The sequence below is a fragment of the Echiichthys vipera genome, assembly GCF_963691815.1.
Source record: "Echiichthys vipera genome assembly, chromosome: 5".
Classification (NCBI taxonomy): Eukaryota; Metazoa; Chordata; class Actinopteri; order Perciformes; family Trachinidae; genus Echiichthys; species Echiichthys vipera.
In genome coordinates this window covers 27,526,840-27,545,704 of record NC_139830.1, presented here as the reverse complement: position 1 = coordinate 27,545,704, position 18,865 = coordinate 27,526,840, and the positions used below count along the sequence as shown (strand labels likewise).

Here is an 18,865-nt window from a genome sequence, read left to right as displayed (position 1 = left end):
TGCATATCTGCAGACTTTGCCACAGGGAACTGCCCAGAATTTATAGCATTGTCACATTAAAACACAGGGATATTGAGGGAAGCCTGGAAATGTGAACAGAAATGTTAAACAAGGAGGATCTGCACAGGGCTGTTCAGCCTGGAATATTACCTTTCCACAGAAACATTAACAAGGATTTAAAATAAACATATAAACATAAAAAAACACAATGCAAGCATAGGCTTTATAACAAAACTAGTTTATTCATCAAGCTTTTCTATTAAATGATGCTGTTTTGACAAAAATGGGTAAAACGATTGGCTCCTCCACTGTAAAGATCCATAAATAAGGTAAAAATAGTCCCAAATCCACAATTATACATAACAGGTTTTGGCGTCAAGGTAACATGATATGTCGCCTCAAAGTGCTGCCACATTCCTTTCTATACCCTTTTGAGGCTTTTCAGCCTCAGGCACTCAACTTCTTACCAGGTGACGTTGGTTGAGTCTGTGAGGGTTCAGGGTTTAGGCCGTAGGGTGGAGATTGGGATTGGGCCTGGCTTTTCTGATTTCTTACCTGATTCTTCTTCATGAGCTGCTGGACTGCCTGCAGAGAGGAGCCATGCTCCTGAGACATGGCCATTGGGAGGCGCTCCTGGACCCACAACTACAACCACAAAAAAATGAAACACAGCAGTGAATATGTGTGCACTGTTTTAGGTAAAATGTATGGGTAAATGTTGGGGCAAGGCATGTGGTTATGTTTAAGATTAGTGTCTCCAGGGAACGAATGCACAAAATGACATGTCTTTTTAAGTGATGAAAGTGTTGGCAAACAGCCGTCAAACTCACAATCTCATCCTCCAGGTCTCGTCCGACTTGGTGAACTTCCTTGGACGCCAGCAGGATGCGCCGTCTCTCCTTCAGCGGTTCAATGAGACGCACCATCCTGGCCTCCACAAACGCTTGACGCCCTGCAACTGTTTCCTTGATCTGCGTCTGCTGTGGGATGGAGGCCACCTGCACCTGGAGCTGTCCTACCTCCTTATACCACTCCTCCATCTGGTTCTCCATGGTCTGAGGGGGAGAAGGAGGAGGACGAGGAGGAGAAGAGTGAAAGTTATCAAAACGGAAGGATGAAAAGAGGATTTGTTAATTAGGACAGAGGGATGGAGGTAGGTGAGAGGAAGAGAGAATAAATTGAGCGGAGGTAGATAAGAGACATGTTGTCATGGCAGAAGATAAAGATAAAGATGGGATGAGCGGGCTGTGAGGAACGTGACAGAAATGCAAAATGGGTTTGTCGTTGTTTTGACAGTGAATTCACGTTTGATTTGATTTGAATTGCTCTTATTTCTGACAGATTTAAAATTGTTTTAAGTTAGAGAACAAAAAATGTGTTTCTGATTTTTGAGCTACACTATTATACAGTATAAATTGATATAATTACACACTTTTACCTCACAAAGTATAAGTTTAGTGTTGTTTTTTTAAATGCAAAATTATAATAGAAAAGCACTACAAAAAGTGCTTTCCAAGGACAGTGTCACACAATCACAATAAGACTTTATATATAAATGTGTGGATGTAATGCCTGAAATTAAAGCACATGTAAAGTATACATGGAAGAACTACCACAACAGAAATAATAAACTGCAATAATCTTTGTATTATAAAGTGATTATATATCTGGAAAGTAATGTGAAATATATTGAAATTTTGCATGTGTTCAGTTCACTGAAATGTCATTATTTTAAAAAAAAACTGACATGAAAGCACAGAGGAGACTGAAAATAACCCAGAACAGCGGAAAAATAGTTGATAGACATAAAGTGTAGTGAAGTTTACTGTACCCCTTGCCAGGATGGATGCTGGGTAGTGGAGTTTGGTTTGGAGTTAGGATGATGTGGTAAAGCAGTGCTAATGGCAGCCTGTTAAAGGAAGCTGTGAGCAGAATGCTGTGGGAGAGGAGAGTGAGACATGTCCGGTGAAATGATGAAGTAATGAAAGGATGAATCTCTGTGTAAACCCAGGTCACATCTGCCTGTTGTTTGCTGTGTAAAGAGCTGGACTCCTCCAAACCATCGCTGTTGGAGGGCAAGTGATAAGTTTCATCCCAACGGCACGTATAGAGAAAAAGGGTCCTTCTTACATCATGTTTACTACCATGAAACTGAACCTAATGGATATTTAATTATGGAATATTAAGTTATTTCAAGTTATGAGTATAAAGTAGAAAAGTACTTTTGGCACCATGTTTAAACCTGTGCAGCCATCTGTATGTGAGGAGATTCAGAGCTGTCTACACCCTCCACAGGCCTTCTGCTACTGTATGTACATAAGTCCTTGTATAGTTATTGATTATGTTTTGGTTACTGGTAAATGGACTGCACTTATATAGAACTCAAATATGCAAAGTACTTTACTTTGCAGACCAAAGAAGGTGAAGCTGCCATGCACATCGCAAGCAATTTGGGGTTCAATGTCTTGGATCAGTACTTGATTAGTAATAACTATGTCAACACAATTTCTCATTTATTTTTCCTGATTAAAACACTGAAGCTGCAGCTCTACAGTGATGTAATCTCTCCCTGTGCACACAGTCTGATCAGAAAAACACATGCTCAGTGTTTAGTATTTAATTTCCACAGTAAATTTAAGATAATTCAATGTGAACGTGTAACATACAGTAAACTGAACTAATGTCCAGTTAGCATCTCCTGTAGTGAAATAACTGAACACAGGACTAACAGAGGTGAAGCTGTATCCAATCACAAAACAATAAGATTATCAAAGAACATCAACATCTGTTGATTTAATTGGCAAACAATAATACCATTCTCCAAGATGTTGGCGTCTATATTTCCAATCATCAGTATTTGTAAAATGATCCGGGAATGAAAACTGTATGAAAGATTGCATGAATGCTGATGGCTTATTGTTAAAAAAAAACATCAACACAAATTAAAAATTAATGTTGCCGTGAAAGTTAAAGTTAAAGAGCCTGACTTTGCTGAAACAAGATGAAATGCTGAACGGAAAGCATTGCAGGCACACAGTGAGAAATGCTGTTGTTAGTTATTTCCAAACAAGATGTTTTGTTCAAATATTAATGAGATGAGGCCATCACTGTGTGGCAATAATAATGTGAACAGTGAGCCATTGTGAGAAAGAGTAAAGAAGCAGAGCTACAGAGTCATATTCACTATGTAGGTCAAACTGTTTGTACTCTAGAAAATGAATACTAAAAAAAAAAATAGAATATAAATAATAAATACATGGTATGATTTTAGCTCAATATTGCATATATCGGCCAAAAATGCTTACAACTGTTATCATTAGCCATATTAACTTGTTTGCTATGGCAAAAAGCACTCAGTAAGTGCCAGAACATGCTTCAGTGATTCATAAAAGAAACAGAAGCACTTGTTATCTCGTTGTGTGCTTGTTAGATTGAAAAAAAGTGCAAAAAACAATCCGAAACAAAGCAGAAGTGCCATCTAAGTGACATGCAGAATTCTCCCCAAAAATAAATTCTTGTCAAACTTAAAAACTGAAAAAAAAAAAAGTGACCTTCAAGCATAACCGAACATGCTCTTAAAGGACTTTCTTAAACATTTAACGGTGCAATGTGCAAGATGTGGTCAGATTTTTTGGTTTAATTTAGTTGACATTTAGTTTAGTTTTTGTGTGGAGACTGGAGAAGTAACAGTTTTGATGTTATGTCAACAACGTCTATGTTTTATGCTGCAGAGATAGCTACTGTAATTGGCATGATAACCAGCTAGCAACCCGTCCTGTCTTGTAATACCGCTTGTGCCTCGAAAGGTGGTAGCGAGTAACTGTAGCGTCCATCGGCCATCTTCACAGTTAACAGCTTCACACCTAAAACTAAAGCAATCTACACCTGAACTGAGATTATGCATTTAACAGACTGTTACAATGGACGGGTACTCAGAGACTCTAATGTCGTGTTCACATCCGTTGCATTTCACACAAATTGGGCAGCACGATTGCATTCAAAGTTACGACAGTGAATGAAGAAAAAAAAAATTAGGCCGTCGTACAAAGTCAATGCAATGTTGTGGATAGATGTGAAATTTGCGCCATTCGCTTATCCATGCAAGTTGAAATATTTCAACTTGAGCAGCGTGAATAATGCATCTAACGCGTCACAAAGCAAACTTATGCGGCCGGTGGTGAGACATAACTCCATTCTGGCGGAGGTGACTCACTCAGCAGGGGTGCGGGTAGACAAAGCAGCCTGTTAGCTCCACGTTTTAATGGATGTTTTTGTGCAGTCAGGTTTCTGTTATCACCATAAAGCGGCTATCTGCACGATGGTTGATAATGGTGGTTGATAGTACCCCCTATTTTGTTGGAGGATGTGGCCAGGAACTATACATTGCCCCTTTAAATATGAATCTTTATCTTGAAGAAAATGTCTTTGTAATGTAATAATCTAAAGCCCTGAGCTGACCAACTCATGGGATACAGAAGTATATTTCTTTTAAACATATATACATCTTATTTTAGTATTTGTTCATTCTCCTATCAAATACTGGGTACTGTAGTTCTAAGCTTCAAGGCCTCCTCTGATAATGAATCAAGTGAAAAAAGAAAAAAGGTCAAATCATTGTTTTCCGCTTGTTCAGACTTTGAAGAGCTCACGAAGTTTGAGAATGTAGAGTAGAGGTGGAATTTTAACCAGATGGTTTCTGGTTCAAATGACTGCGAGAATCAAGTGAAGAACACTTTATATTTTTAAATCCTACGTACATGTAGTTTTTTTAGCTGCTTGTTGACAGTGGTGAGGTCCTGCCCCTGGTCCACATAGACTAGTTGACCCTCCAGCTGGCCCAGTCTCTGGTCGAGGCTTTCGTAGCTCTGCACCAGCAGGTCGGCCTTGTTGGCCTCAAAGAGCTGGCGGGCTTTGGCCTGGGTAGTGCTCTCCAGATCCTGCCAGCACTCCCTGATCTCCTCCAGCTTCCTCCGGACCACTGCGCTGAGCTCCGGCTTCTCCTGGATCAGCTGCTGGCCCTCCTGGATGGATGGGAGGAGGAAGGAGCACAGGGAGAGTGGTGAGACAGAGGTCAGACTTTTCCTGTTTATTAAGAAGGGACCATTAAAGAAGATAATGAATACAGACCATGTACAGTTGAGCATGTAGAGCAGAGTCAAAAGCATACACAACACTCCAGGTAAATACTGAACACAAAACTCACTTAAGATACCAAATGTCCCACCATAATCACCATACAAACATAACCTGTCATGATAATAAGGTCCCTAGGTAAAGCAACTACCACCTTAATCAGTGAATCTGTGTCTCTGCATCTCTGCACAGCACCTGGGACACATCACCATAAACTCATAATCTTTAAGCTTATTTCAGTTTCATATTAATCACTTTCTCCTCATCACTATGCAAATTTATGCCAAAAGATACTCCAAAATCTAATCAGATCATCTACCCTGATAACAGAAGCTCATGAGATTTAAGTCAGAAGAATAAAGTTTCTAATGTGTTTTTCTTCAGGTGTGGTGTCCATGAGGAAGTGAAGATGTATATAAGAACATAAGAAAGAAGAACATGGATATTCTAATGATATACTCGTTTAAGACAGAGAGGGAACAATTAAACCATCTGTTGCAAATACAGGGATAAAAAGTTGCATTTAGATGGTGACCCAAGATTTGCAAAAGTTTCAGGAGATGGCTAAGGCAGAGCTTAGATGGTTAACAGTAGTGTAGTTGGGGTGGGGTAACCATCTAGACACGACTGGGATTAAATTCATAACTTTTTTTTTAACAATTCATAATCTGTTGGATTATAAAATGTCAACAATCTGTGACCACATTGTCTGATCAACAATCAGAAAACCCGAACCCATTTTCTTTCACAATAGTGCACTCAGTACAATTCGTCCTATGAGAAAAATGAATTATTGTAACAATGATTCACAATTTTAATAAACTACTTCTGAGTGATCTGACTGAAATAATCCATTTCAAGTCATTTTTAAGCCAAAAAGGCAAAACATCACTGGTTTCAGCTTCTCAAATGTGAATATTTTCTGGTTTTCTAATTCTTCCAAAACTTAATTATTTGGACTCTTGATCGTACAAAAGAGGACATTTGAAAACGTCACTTCGAGCTCTCGGAATGCTGAAGTTTCGTAGACCAATATCATTACACCATATTTGAATATAATCATAAGGAGCCACATACGGTCTCTTTTCTCTGCTTCATCACATCTACAAATATCCGCTGGATCTTATGATTGGATAATTATGTGCAGACATTGCAGAACTGGGTTAGGATGCGTGTGTGTGTGTTTGTGTGAAGACATTAAACCTCATCGTATTAAAATGCCTCATAAATTACCTCCTACTCCCCTTCCCCCTTCTCTCTCTGTCCTCTCTTTTTCATATTTCTGCCCCCTTTTGTACCTCATTCAGTACTAAACCCCCTTTCTCACACACACACACACACACACACACACCCACCCACCCCCCACGCACCACACATACACACACACACACACACACACACACACACACACACACACACACACACACACACACACACACACACACACACACACACACACACACACACACACACACACACACACCACCATTCCTTGTGTACACCTGCTCCCTTCCTTTTTCTCCATTTTTGCCTCCCCCATCCAATTACAATTCGTCTTTTCGCAGCCTGTGTGTTTGTGTGTGTGTGTTGGAGAGAGAAATACAGAAAAAAAGAAGGAAACAAAGAAAGAAAAATATCTTATAAAAACAAAAAGAAAATTTGGTGGTTAATTTACCTGTGTCTACCAAAACCAGTGTCCTCAATGTATCTGTTACTTACTTACATATACAACTTACAAAGCTATTATTCGTTCAGTGTCTATATTTAACCCCCTTAAATGACAACAATATGGCTGCTACTGGCTAGCACCTTATCTAACATTAAGAAGTCCTCTGGCACTGGTGCACTTAAACGAACACACAAACAGTTTAACTAATATTTCTTTACATTTATAAATGCTTTTTGTGTTGTCGGAACAAAGCCATTTCAACCCAAAAGACAGAAGAAGTTTAGTTTTGTAGCCATGAACTAAAGTATTGGACAAACTGAATATTTGACACGACGATGGCGCAAGATGAAAAGTCAGATGATAACCAAAGTTATTACAATTTTTCCTGATGATGGATACTAATGAGGGCAAGTTTCACATTTCATTTAAAAGCACATGCCGACCTCACGGTGACACCAGAGGAAAATTCAGAGGATCACCAAAGTCAGTAGGAGTCATCCTCTGGGAACCATGAACAGTGAACACATTTTCATGGAAATCCATCCAGTAGTTGTTAAGTCATTTCAGTCCGGACCAAAGTGGTGAACTAATCGACCAAAAAACCAGTGCCAATTTATACCAACAAGGGTGTGACTAATTCATAATTGTTACCAAATACACATTTGCAAAGGGTGTTCAGAAACATGTAAAACTTGCTGGCTAACACATGCCACAAATTTAGTTTTGGACTCCATCATACTGTGTTACAGAACTTAAAATGAAACACAATCTTGAAACTTCAAGAGCAAATAATATTAATATTCTGACACACACTACATTTTCCAGCATTAGGTGCTCAGTGGGCAGTAATTTCAGACTGTGCTAACACATTACACTAAGACGGTAAAATACATTTGAGCAGTGACTCATCATCCAAAGAGGACAATATCCTGCCTGATTTGCTCAGGTTTTGATAAGATCTACAGACACAGGGGGCTGCCTGATGACTGGAAACTGGATGGCACTGAGTGATAAAAAGGTTTCCGGTCCAAACCCCCCGGACCTGCCGTGTGAGAATGGTTGAAAGGATATTTCTGATTTCACCAAGGTAGCTCCACAGTGTCAATTTGAGTATTATAAAGACAGGCTTAGTCATAGAACAATGTAAAGTAATACTAAAAACATTGCAGCTTACAAGATAGCAAATATAACTGCATATGGTGATGTGACTGTTAATGTTAAGTCAATATTACAAAAAAATGTTTTTTTTTACGAAATATAAAATATCTAAATTTACATATTTTGCAGCACATGGCAATTGAGTTTCATTTTCAAAATGCTGTAAAAAGAATATGTCAAATCAAACATATATCAATATATTTTTGTTATAGTCAAATATTGTGTATTGCGTAACATGTGGAAAATACCAAATCTATGGTACTGCATTTTACAACATTAAAATGGCACTAGTTGTAATGTTTTAATGTCAGATATTTTGTAAATACCATATTTTAAATATTCTACAATATCTTGCAAATGTATGAATAAACGTATGGTAAATGATATGATAATTACTAGATCAGATTTCATATATGGAAAATACATATTTCTCCCTCATTAACTCCCATTTACTACATTAACTAAAGGTTACAATAAAAAATAGAAGAAAAGGAGAGGCATAAGAATAAACGTATTGTTTTTTTCCTCAAAACCACATATTTTATGAAACTGCAGTTAACTCCCAGTTGTTCCAGCAAAGCAAACTGGGGATGAATGTGGTTATAATGGGCATCTTTCAGGAGCAACTATGTGTACACATTAGCAAACACGGATAACAGAGAGGAATTAAAAGCTTTACACTACACCACTCCTTGTCCTGTAACTTCCGGTGTTAGAGCGTTGCGTCAGCTTTTATTCTGGTGTAGCGATTGCCTGGCTGCTGATGCAGGCCGTCCTCTGCGGTAAGTGGGAGGGTTGTGTGGGCTTGAGCAGCTTCACCCACTGACTCAGAGCCACTACTCCACACTCACACTTACTCAGTTTGCAGCTCAAAGAGGATCATAATATTCCACGTCTCATACGAACAGTATCTGCAGAGATCCCACAGCGAACTGATCCAAATATAAAAATGTGAAGGAAAATCCAACACATCCAACTGACTTTCAGATCGGATCAGTTTGGACTCTGAAAACAGTTGCATAACGTCTTCCATTGTCACTGAGCTTGGAGACACAGAAATCTTAGAAACAGCCTGGTTTTCAAACTTAGGCAATGGTGTTTGAAAGACATTGTTTTTTTTACTGTTTCAGTTTGGACCATTCCTCTTTAAATCTGTGTTTTGCAAGTCGCCCCACTTTAAAGACGCGCTACCCATTTAACGTTGTAAAAGCGATGCTCCTGCTCGTTGCTATGGAGTTTGTGCAATGACATCACCTGCCTAATGTGGTCGGTACTGCTGGGTCCTTTTCTTTTTCTACTAATAGAGTGGGCTCAACTTTACCTGGTCATCTGCTGATGGAAGCACTGAATAACTAAATTACTTTTACTTGTATTAAAAGGATTCAAATACTCCTTTTCTTGTAGTACATACCACAGACTGTATATAAAGATAGACGGCTTCACAGCTCCCCAGAAGTGAAGCCAAAGCACCTGGATCGCCCCCTGGTGGCTGGCTACAGTATAGGTCATAAATCCTACTCCCATGTTAGTGGATGGGACACGGGCCAAACCAAATCAAAGTACAACTCAAATCAATTTTTCTCAAAGATGGTTTCTGTCAATGTAGGTAGTACATTACATTGATGTTTGTTCAAGCTCTTTTTTTCTGGTACTTTTTTGAATTGGTTTTAATTGGCTATAACTTATAAAGGTCATGATTGACAGCCTTGAATCAACTTGAATCGGCTCACAATTTGTCAGATGGAAGTATTGACGTCACTTCGATAACACGCTTATACCGCCCAATCTCTACTGTGCAGGCTGGTTGCAATATGGTGGTGCCCGTATCAGGGATTTTGGGGTTTAACTTTTGTACAGTGGGAGGAAGTGGAGCTGCGCTTTCAGCCATTATATACTGGCTATGGTAAACACTATGTAAGGCAGAAAATCTAAAAACGTCATGTGACAGAAATCAGAAAGTATTCCCGGACGCCCTGACACAACCAGATAACAACGTATTTGGTTCAGATGCAGCCTGAGACCTTCTCTGCAAATCCTTCCCCTCTCTCCCCCCTCATTTCCTGTCTGCCTCTACACTATCAACTGTCCCATAAAGACAAAAGCTTGACAAAAAAGGGGAAGGTATTCCTCCTAATGGGTTTCTCACCCTCCACTCTGTTTCAAGTAATTTTTTTCTAAAAAGAAAAAAAAGTCAGATATTTTTGCAAATAAAACATTTAACGTATTCCACAACTGCAGATGTAGAATCATAACTATAACTTTGGGCGGCAGTAGCTCAGTCCTTCCATAGGTAACTTGTGTGGGAACCGTAGGGTCGCCGGTTTGAGTCCCTGTGTGGACCATGAATGGAGCGTGGACTGGTGGCTAGAGAGATGCCAGTTCATCTCCTGGGCACTGCTGAGGTGCTGTTGAGCAAGGCACCAAACCACAAACTGCTCGGGGCGCTGAGACATTGGCAGCCCCCTCGCTCTGACATCTCTCCATTAATTGCATGTATATAGGTCCTGTTTGTGCATGTGTGTATTCCTGTGTGTGTGTAATCTGTACAATAATAATAATAACAGAGGAAAAAAATTGAATTTCCCCTTGCGGGATAAATAAAGGAAATCTTCTTCTTCTTCTTCTTCTATATGTATGGTAAATTATCAAATTTCCATATATGTAAAGTATATTTTTTATTGCATAAATTGCATGCTATTCCCTACATTAATTAAATGTTACAATAAAAGAAAAAAGGAAAAAAAACAAGCCCTAAACTCCTGAATCAGCTGGGTACAGTAATTATATTAACTAGTGCAGTGCCCATTCAAAACATACCTGCCTGCATCACACTTGTCCCCTTGCAATGCTAGAAGTTTTCATTTTGAACTGTTTGAGTTTGCGACAATGTAACACCTCGGGTTGTTCCAGTCTCTCTTTCTTCATCTGTTCTTGGATGTTCTGTAGCCAGCAGTCATCTGTAGGCTGCATGCCGTTCAGCAGGGCAACAGTTAATAGGGGCCCCCCCTTAATACACAGAGTGTTAGTAACACACTACACTACTATCTCAAGGGCTTACACTCAACACTGCACTTCCCTGAGTCCTAAGTGATACACCCACCAAATGGGACGTAGATCAGATGATCGGTTGTTGAGAAAATCGAAGGGCAGACAGACAGAAACTCCTTCAATTTTAGTTAGATAAGGAAGGTCTATGCTGCTGTGACTGGAAATAATAAACCAAAACAAAATGAGCGAGAACAAAAGAAGAAAACAGGCTAAATGAAGAAGGACAGGGAGCAAGGACTCCTGACAGAACACTGATGCTAACAGTAACAGATGGGCTGTCCTCATTCTGCTGTCTGGTCTGTATATTACAGCAGACATCTGCTCCTGAGCGTCACTGCCAACACTCTGCCGGTCAATGTGTCTGTCACACACAGGCCACTGCAGCTATTGTGTCAATATTTACTTCATTGGTGAGAACACCGAGATCAGGGCTCAGGAGGTAGGGCGGGTCATTCACTGATGGGAAGATAAGCGGTTCGGTCCCCAGCTCCTTCAGTTAGGATGTGAATTGTCCTTGGGCATTGGTCCCAGCTTCTACCATAAGTGTGTGAATATGTGTCAAGGAGTGTAAAAATACCTTGTCGTGTGAGTGGTCGGACCTGTACAAGTTAATTTACCATTTGCAATACACTAATTTAAAGCAGGTTTTTAGTAAGTAATGTGTTTATACTCAAAGCTCACAATGCACACAAACTATAGTGATTTTTGAATAGTGGGCAGCAATAGCGCACTCCTCAAAAATGTAATTCACAAAAGAAATGGAGAAGTACCGTTCCAAAGTTGCAGTGTGATCCAACAACACACATATTTTTCAGTTCAAAAAGTAAGTTTTTTTGGTATTACTAACAGCTTAAAGAAGAAACTTTGATATTAACTACTGTATTTGTTCACAGCATATATTTCTTAGAATTTGCATGTATTGAACTGGGATACAGCTGAAGACAGCTGGAAATGATTCTTAGGTTTTCTGTGATGACAAATGATGTTGACATGTCCGAGACAACAGTCAGTTTTTGGGCCTACAGACAGTTTATTTTTCAACCAAACACATACAGTATATAAACTGATATGCTTCTACACATTGCCAAACTACACCTCTTTTAATTCATCTCTGTCTGGTTCACTACCCACATTGTTACTGCAGCACAGCGCAAATACATCATACAACAGTCTGCTCTGGCTTACAGAGTAGAGATTAGAGAGGTATGCACTTACTGAACACAGACACTCACACACCGCTGGAGAAGACATATTTTCCCTAAAGGTGACCATCTAGAGCCAGGAGATGAGCACTGTGAGCACCAATCTACCCAAAAGTGCCTTCCTCTGTCCTCTGTGCTGCTGTAAAAGCATCACTTTGACTGGAGAAACTTTATTTTACTTTTGTCTTTCTCAGTACCCTAAGTGTGTCTTTTGTACAGAGAGCATCAGAAATCTCAGAGTGCGCCAGGATTTAGGAAGTATAGGATAAACACTGTTGGGATTCATTTAATTTCACTGCACTTCCCTTTCTCACAAGTTATTTACTTTAACTTACCATTATGACGTAAATGCACAATGTAATGACAATAGAATAATGACACCATCTGTGTTTAGATTGGTTTCCTATAAGCATCGCTTTCACTATGCAATTCTGTCTGCCGCCAAATACGATCTCCTTACCACCAACTGGTACAATCTCCGGTCTGCCACTGGGTTCGATCTCCTGCGAAAATTAAGGCTTGCTTTCCGGCACAAAGGAAGATAGCGCTTGAGTTGTGTCTATACTTAAGAAGTTAATAAAGTAATGACACAGAGGCTCAGTAGTCTGAACCAAGTCTTCAGCAGCGGCACCAACTGTAATACCACTTGGAAATGCTAGGGGGAAAGTTGTCTGTTTCCACTTTAAACAAAATAATCAGAATGTAATCAGAAAATAAGATGTTCGCTATTGTCCTGCAAAAAAAATAAAAGCATTGAAATCTTGCCGGAATAAACAGACTTTGTGCTTAATGCTCAAAATCCTGCAATAACATTTAGGTATTAACCCCTCTGGTGTGCATGACAGCCAGTCAAAGATGCGCTCTCTCTCAGTCTTAACAGCAGGGTTCCAGTGTAGAGAAAGCTTCTGTACCGTTACACTGTGAGACATTTTGAATTAGAAACTAAATGATAATAGTGCCATAGTTTGTTTGCTTGTTTTAATGGAAACATAAACCAGGTTTAGGAGTAAGTAGAGCAGATATCTATTAAACCATGGATATGAAGAAAATAGTCTAATATCATGTTAAACAATATGGTAAAATATATTGTGGAACAAAGTAGGGCAGCCCCCGCTTAGTCACTTAATTGACTAACCGGCCATTTGGTCTTAGCTGACTACGATTAGTTCAGTCGATTAGTCATTTTGAGTGATTTACAGTCCAGTCTAGTCTCTGTGCAAACCACAACACTTGGCGTAACATTGTCAAGCAGCAGTTGGCCGTTGGGTCACGGCGAGCACACTAGCGTTTGTTCTTTTTAGTTGACATCAAAACCAGCAGGAATCCATAAATGAAGTTCGAGGAATCCCATGATTAAATTCATACAAACTTCCGCTAAAACTTCTTTGGACAAATATACTTATTGAAGCTACAAAATACATCACTCTGAGAACCACTGAGATCCAACACCAACCAGATGTTTTAACATTCAAATATGAATTAAAATAACAAGCTTATTCACAGTCTATTCACCTTAAACTATTCTTCTCTTTACGGTTGTGTGCTATGACACACAGACTGAGCAAAAGAGAATGGGATCAGGGCCGCAGAGATTCTTATTCGTAATGGGTTAATGAGGCCAATTAATTATCAGGTATAATGGAGAGAGGGGGCAGGAATCAAAAGCCCATTGGATTTAGACTAGGAACTGCATGTGGAAGAAGCCATTTTCAGTGTGTTCTCACACACTCCCCCACATACTCACATACACAAACAAACACAATCTGCTGCAACTGAGGCAAATCACCCGTAACAGCCAGCAGCTTCTATTTCCTCTAAATCACTGCAGAGTTACATTACAGAATGACTAGGCACATCTTTACAAGCGACACGTCTTGTAAAGGCGTGCAGACTAGTCATATTGATTTGTACCTCTGTAAATAAAAAAACAGAGGTTCTATTTTCAATGAAGAAACCAGAAACCTGCACAAGTGGCTCAACAAAAAGTACACTTGGGCATTTATCCTTCTTCTTTCAGTTGTGGAACAAATGTTTTCATTTATTTCCATGTCAAAGTTTCCCGTTATAGATATGATCTGCAGACTGTGTGTTCAGATTTGCTTATCTGGCCCGTTAAGGAAACCTAGTCATCCTGCAGCGACAGAACGCAGAGTTATTGATTAAACATCAGCGATTCACAACAGAATTACACATTCAGAACACTGCAAACCTCAGCTTATTAGATTTGGTTCCTTTACTACACTACATTAACACCTACTGTTGGAGGCTGAATCTAAACACTTCAAAGCAGTCTCCTTTGGTCTGTGTCTTACATCACTTCCCGTTAAATCTTGACGAGTTTCCTGTCCCCTGATTGAAGGAGAGAGGATTGAGATTGAGAGAGAGAGAGAGAGACAGACAGAGAGAGAAGGGGAGGGAAGGAGGAATGACCTTCACACATGAGCTGTACGAAGAGAGGAGGGAAGACAAGGAGAAGGGAGAGGGGATTGGACAGCTGTTGCCTGGCAACCGCTCCAAGCACAGGAAGAGGAGACAAGTCACTCCACTTGCTGCCGGCCACTTGACGTCACAACGGGAACAGAAGATGCATCACAATCATCCAAAAAGGCCTCCTCTGCCAGAGTCTCCCCCATCACTGACGCTCAACTGCACCCTGAAGGAGGACTACTGTTTTAGTCTTCATTTATGTGCTCTTTTCACACAGTTCCATCCTCAGACTCCCACAAGATCTCCCACACAACAAACACAGAGGGTGCACTGTCATCAGCTGCTGGCTTTTCACCTCCTCTCCTGGAAGGGGTGGCATGGGGTGGTCACAACTGCATTTACTGTAGTTTAGTTTTCAGACTGTAGTTCAGTTCTTGAGTTCAATGGTTTCAAAGCCAATTAAACAGCTGCATTTATGAGAGGGTGACCGATTAATACGCACAACGATATTTAAAGGAAAATAATCGGTATTGGCCAACAGCAGGTTGAGCCAATGTCACACCTTCCAGAAAGAAAACAGTATGGGCTAAAGTCGTATCTCTCAAAGCCCTATATATTTGATTGTTCATTAATGAAAATTTTCTCTTAAAAAAAAATGTGAATAATATAGGCTACTTTTCAGAGGTATCAAAAGTATTCAAGTTCATTACTCAAGTAGAATTATAGAAAATAGGGTTTAAAAACACTTCTGTAACAGTATCAACTCGAGCTTTTTACTCAAGTAAAAGTAATAAAGTATTGGTTTATAACAGCCTGGTCACTTTACTTTGCACAATTATTTTATCTTTCAATTTGAAATTTCTCATATTTACTTGTTAACCTATTTTTAATATTACCTCTATTTTTTATCTTAAATTATTGTTCTGTGTTGTTCTGTTATTGTTCTGCTATTGTTATGTAAATGTTATTGTTATTGTTATGTTTAGGTTTGTCCTGTTAAATGTTTGGAAACTGTGAGCAAAGCATAAGCCGGAGTCAAATTCTCTGTATGTCCAACATACTTAGCAATAAACCTGATTCTGATTCTGATTCTGATTCTGAAAACTACTTAAAGTATAAAACCGCACCTCCCTTAAAAAACACTATTTCTATAGGCCAAAATAACTATCATGTAATATTACAGTAAAATGTTTATGTTGAAGTTGTTGAGATTTTGAAAGCCATTAGCTGGAGGTTCTTGGGTGCAGAGTTTCAGCGCATTCAAAAGGAGTTGTTTTTTGTGTCCACCCACTTCTTCAAGGTACGGCCAGTGATGTAGAATGGTTGGCTGGCCTTTCTGGCTACCAACCTCTCTGCTGGTGCTTGTTTGGGACTTTTCACTCCAGTTCTCACATCTTTGGACTAGGCTCCATACTGTAAGTCGGCTATTCCCTTGTTGGAGTGTAGGTGATTTGTGTCATGTACAGATGTATGTGCATCCCATACAACCAATAGGGTGTCGAAATGACATACGTCCTGATCAAAATCTTAAGACCAGTTAAAAAAAGGCTTGAATTTGTATTTTGCACTGTTGGAACTTAACACTGTTCTAAGTAGAGCTTCAAGATGCAAAAAGAAGAAATGGGTAAAAGAGACCAAAAGTTTTGAGCAGGTAATTTATTGAAAACAACAATTTAACTGAAGTAGGCTTTTAATCAGCTGAGCAAAAGTTAAAGACCACAGCTCCAAAACCACTCAAAAACCTCCTAAAACTCAATTTAAAGTGTCAAAATCTGACTCAGTAATGAGTAGCTCCTCCATTATTGTAGATCATGTTTTGGCATGCTTGATGCAAGCGTTTCCAAAAGGCTAGTGGGAATGATGGTCCAAGCAGTGAAGATGGCTTCATGAAGGGTGTCCACTGTCTGGAAGTGATGTCCATTTTTGTAAACTTCCCTTGCCATCCATCCCCAAATGTTCTCAATTGGGTTAAGATCTGGGGAACATGCAGGATGGTCCAAAAGAGTGATGTTATCCTCCTGGTCAGACGAGCATTGTGCATTGGAGCGTTGTCCTGCTGAAAAACCCAGTCATTACCACACAGACGAGGGCTCTCAGTCATGAGGGATGCCCGCTGCAACATCTCCATGTAGCCAGCTGCTGTTTGACGCCCCCGCACAACCTGGAGCTCTATTGTCCCATTAAAGGAAAAAGCACCCCAGATCATGATGGCACCCCCTCCACTGGGCTGTGTAGAAAACATCTCCTTGTCATGCCAGTAATGTTGGAAGCCATCAGGACCATCAAGGTTCAATTTTTTCTCGTCAGAGAATAAAAAGATCTTCCATCTTTGAATGTCCCAAGTTTGGTGCTCCCTTGCAAAGGGACGGGCAAAGGGACGGGCAAAGGGACGGCAAACGGGCAAGTTTGTGGCGTTGAAGTAGACGTGGCCTTTGAAGATGTTTCTTGTTTTTGAAGCCCTTCCTGTGCAGATGCCGTCTGATGGTTATTGAGCTGCAGTCAGCACCAGTAATGGCCTTAATTTGGGACGAGGATCGTCCCGTGTCTTGACGGACAGCCATTCGGGTCCTCCGGCTCAGTGCCAGTGAGATTTTTTGGGGTCTACCACTTGATTTTTTTGTTCCATAGCCCTCAGGATCTTTTAAGAAATGGAAAATGACTGTTTTACTGCGTCCAACCTCAGCAGCGATGGCCATTTGTGAGAGGCCTTGTTTATGCAGCTCAACAATCCTACCACGTTCAAAGACGGTCAACATCTTTGCCTTTGTCATCAAGAGATCCTCACAGTACGATTACTTGACAAGAAATGACAGGGAATCCAAATTTTTGCACAGATTGTGGCTTTTAAAGGCTGTGGTCTTAAACTTTTGCTCAGCTGATGAACAGCCTACTTCAGTTTAATTGTTGTTTTAAATAAATTACCTGCTCAAAACGTTTGGTCTCTTGTTCCCATTTCTTCTTTTTGCATCTTGAAGCTCCACTTAGAACCTTGTTAAGTTCCAACAGTGCAAAATACAAATTTAAGCCATTTTTTAACTGGTCTTAAGATTTTGATCAGGATTTTATGTTCAAATTCGCTTTATCCAGATAGCACGATTTATCTGGCTAGGTTTATTTTGTGCGTGTTTTGAACGATGACAAGCCGTGATGAAAACAAGCAAAAACGAAATAGATGCAACGAGTAGGGATGGGTATTGTTAAGATTTTGACGATACTACTACCTTTACCGATACTGCTTATCGATCCTGTACTTTAAAAGGTACTACTTATCGGTACTCTTTTAGAGAAATAAAATAACAAATTGAGAATTGAATGAACCACAGCTTTATTTTCTTGTACCTTTTAAAGTACTTAACAAACTGTACAGTAATAAACATTTTTGAAAGCCAAATCAGCAGCACCGTTTTGAAGAAACATCAGTATGTCATAAATGAACAGCCATGTTTAATACTGTGATCTAGGCTGTCAAAGACATTACATTTATCCATCTGAATATTAGGCACTTTTACATGTTTGAGAGGCTGCTCGTGTCCCTTTCCATGTAAAACCTTTGTTGCACTTATTAGCATTACTACTGTATTTGCGTCAGTTTTGGTGAAATAAAGCCTCTGGTTAGTTCTCTCCACCATCTCTCTAGCGCTGTGTGTGAGAGAATGACAGACAGCGGTGAGTTAGCGAGACCCCGGCCCCAGCACAGGAGGATGGGACTCTGACACTCACAGCCTGTTCATGAGCAGAAAGGTCAGAGTCTGTTGAAACTAAGGTATTTCAAAATCTTGCCCCGGGGGAAATTTAGAACCGGGTTTCGATACCCACCCCTAGAAACGAGGCTATTTTTAAAATGTAACTAGTAGAAAGTACAAATAATTGCGTGAAAATGTAGAAGTAAAAAGAACTAGTCTACTTAAGTAAGGTAACAAAGTATTTGTACTTTGTTACTTGACACCTCTGCTACTTTGACCACTATTGATATTTCTCCATATTGGCCCCGAAGGAAGAAAGTGGTTAAAAGTGAGCCTTCAACCAGCTTACAGGTAGGCTAACATTATCGACGAATAGCCAACTTCTGAATCTTGGTAACAGCTCTGGGGCTAAATTATTATGATTATTAGATATTATTATTATTATTAGACCGTACTATTGATAAGCTCCGATGTTATCAACTGTTTTGGTAGCAGAGAATGTTTCTCCGCCCAGGCTATGTGCAGGGTGGAGCAGCTCTCAGACA

The 18,865-nt window shown here is 39.8% G+C and overlaps 1 protein-coding gene across 1 annotated transcript in view; it reads right to left on the bottom strand.

The window, feature by feature from the left end:
- The window catches only part of sptbn4b (spectrin, beta, non-erythrocytic 4b), a gene marked incomplete at its 5' end in the record, with an annotated part of 78,102 nt that overhangs the window by 16,283 nt on the left and 42,954 nt on the right, over positions 1-18,865 (bottom strand). Inside the window, 3 exons of the mRNA XM_083914248.1 lie at positions 556-645; positions 831-1,055; positions 4,758-5,021. Of these exons, the coding sequence (XP_083770374.1) occupies positions 556-645; positions 831-1,055; positions 4,758-5,021 (579 nt within the window). The remainder of the gene's footprint in view (positions 1-555; positions 646-830; positions 1,056-4,757; positions 5,022-18,865) is intronic.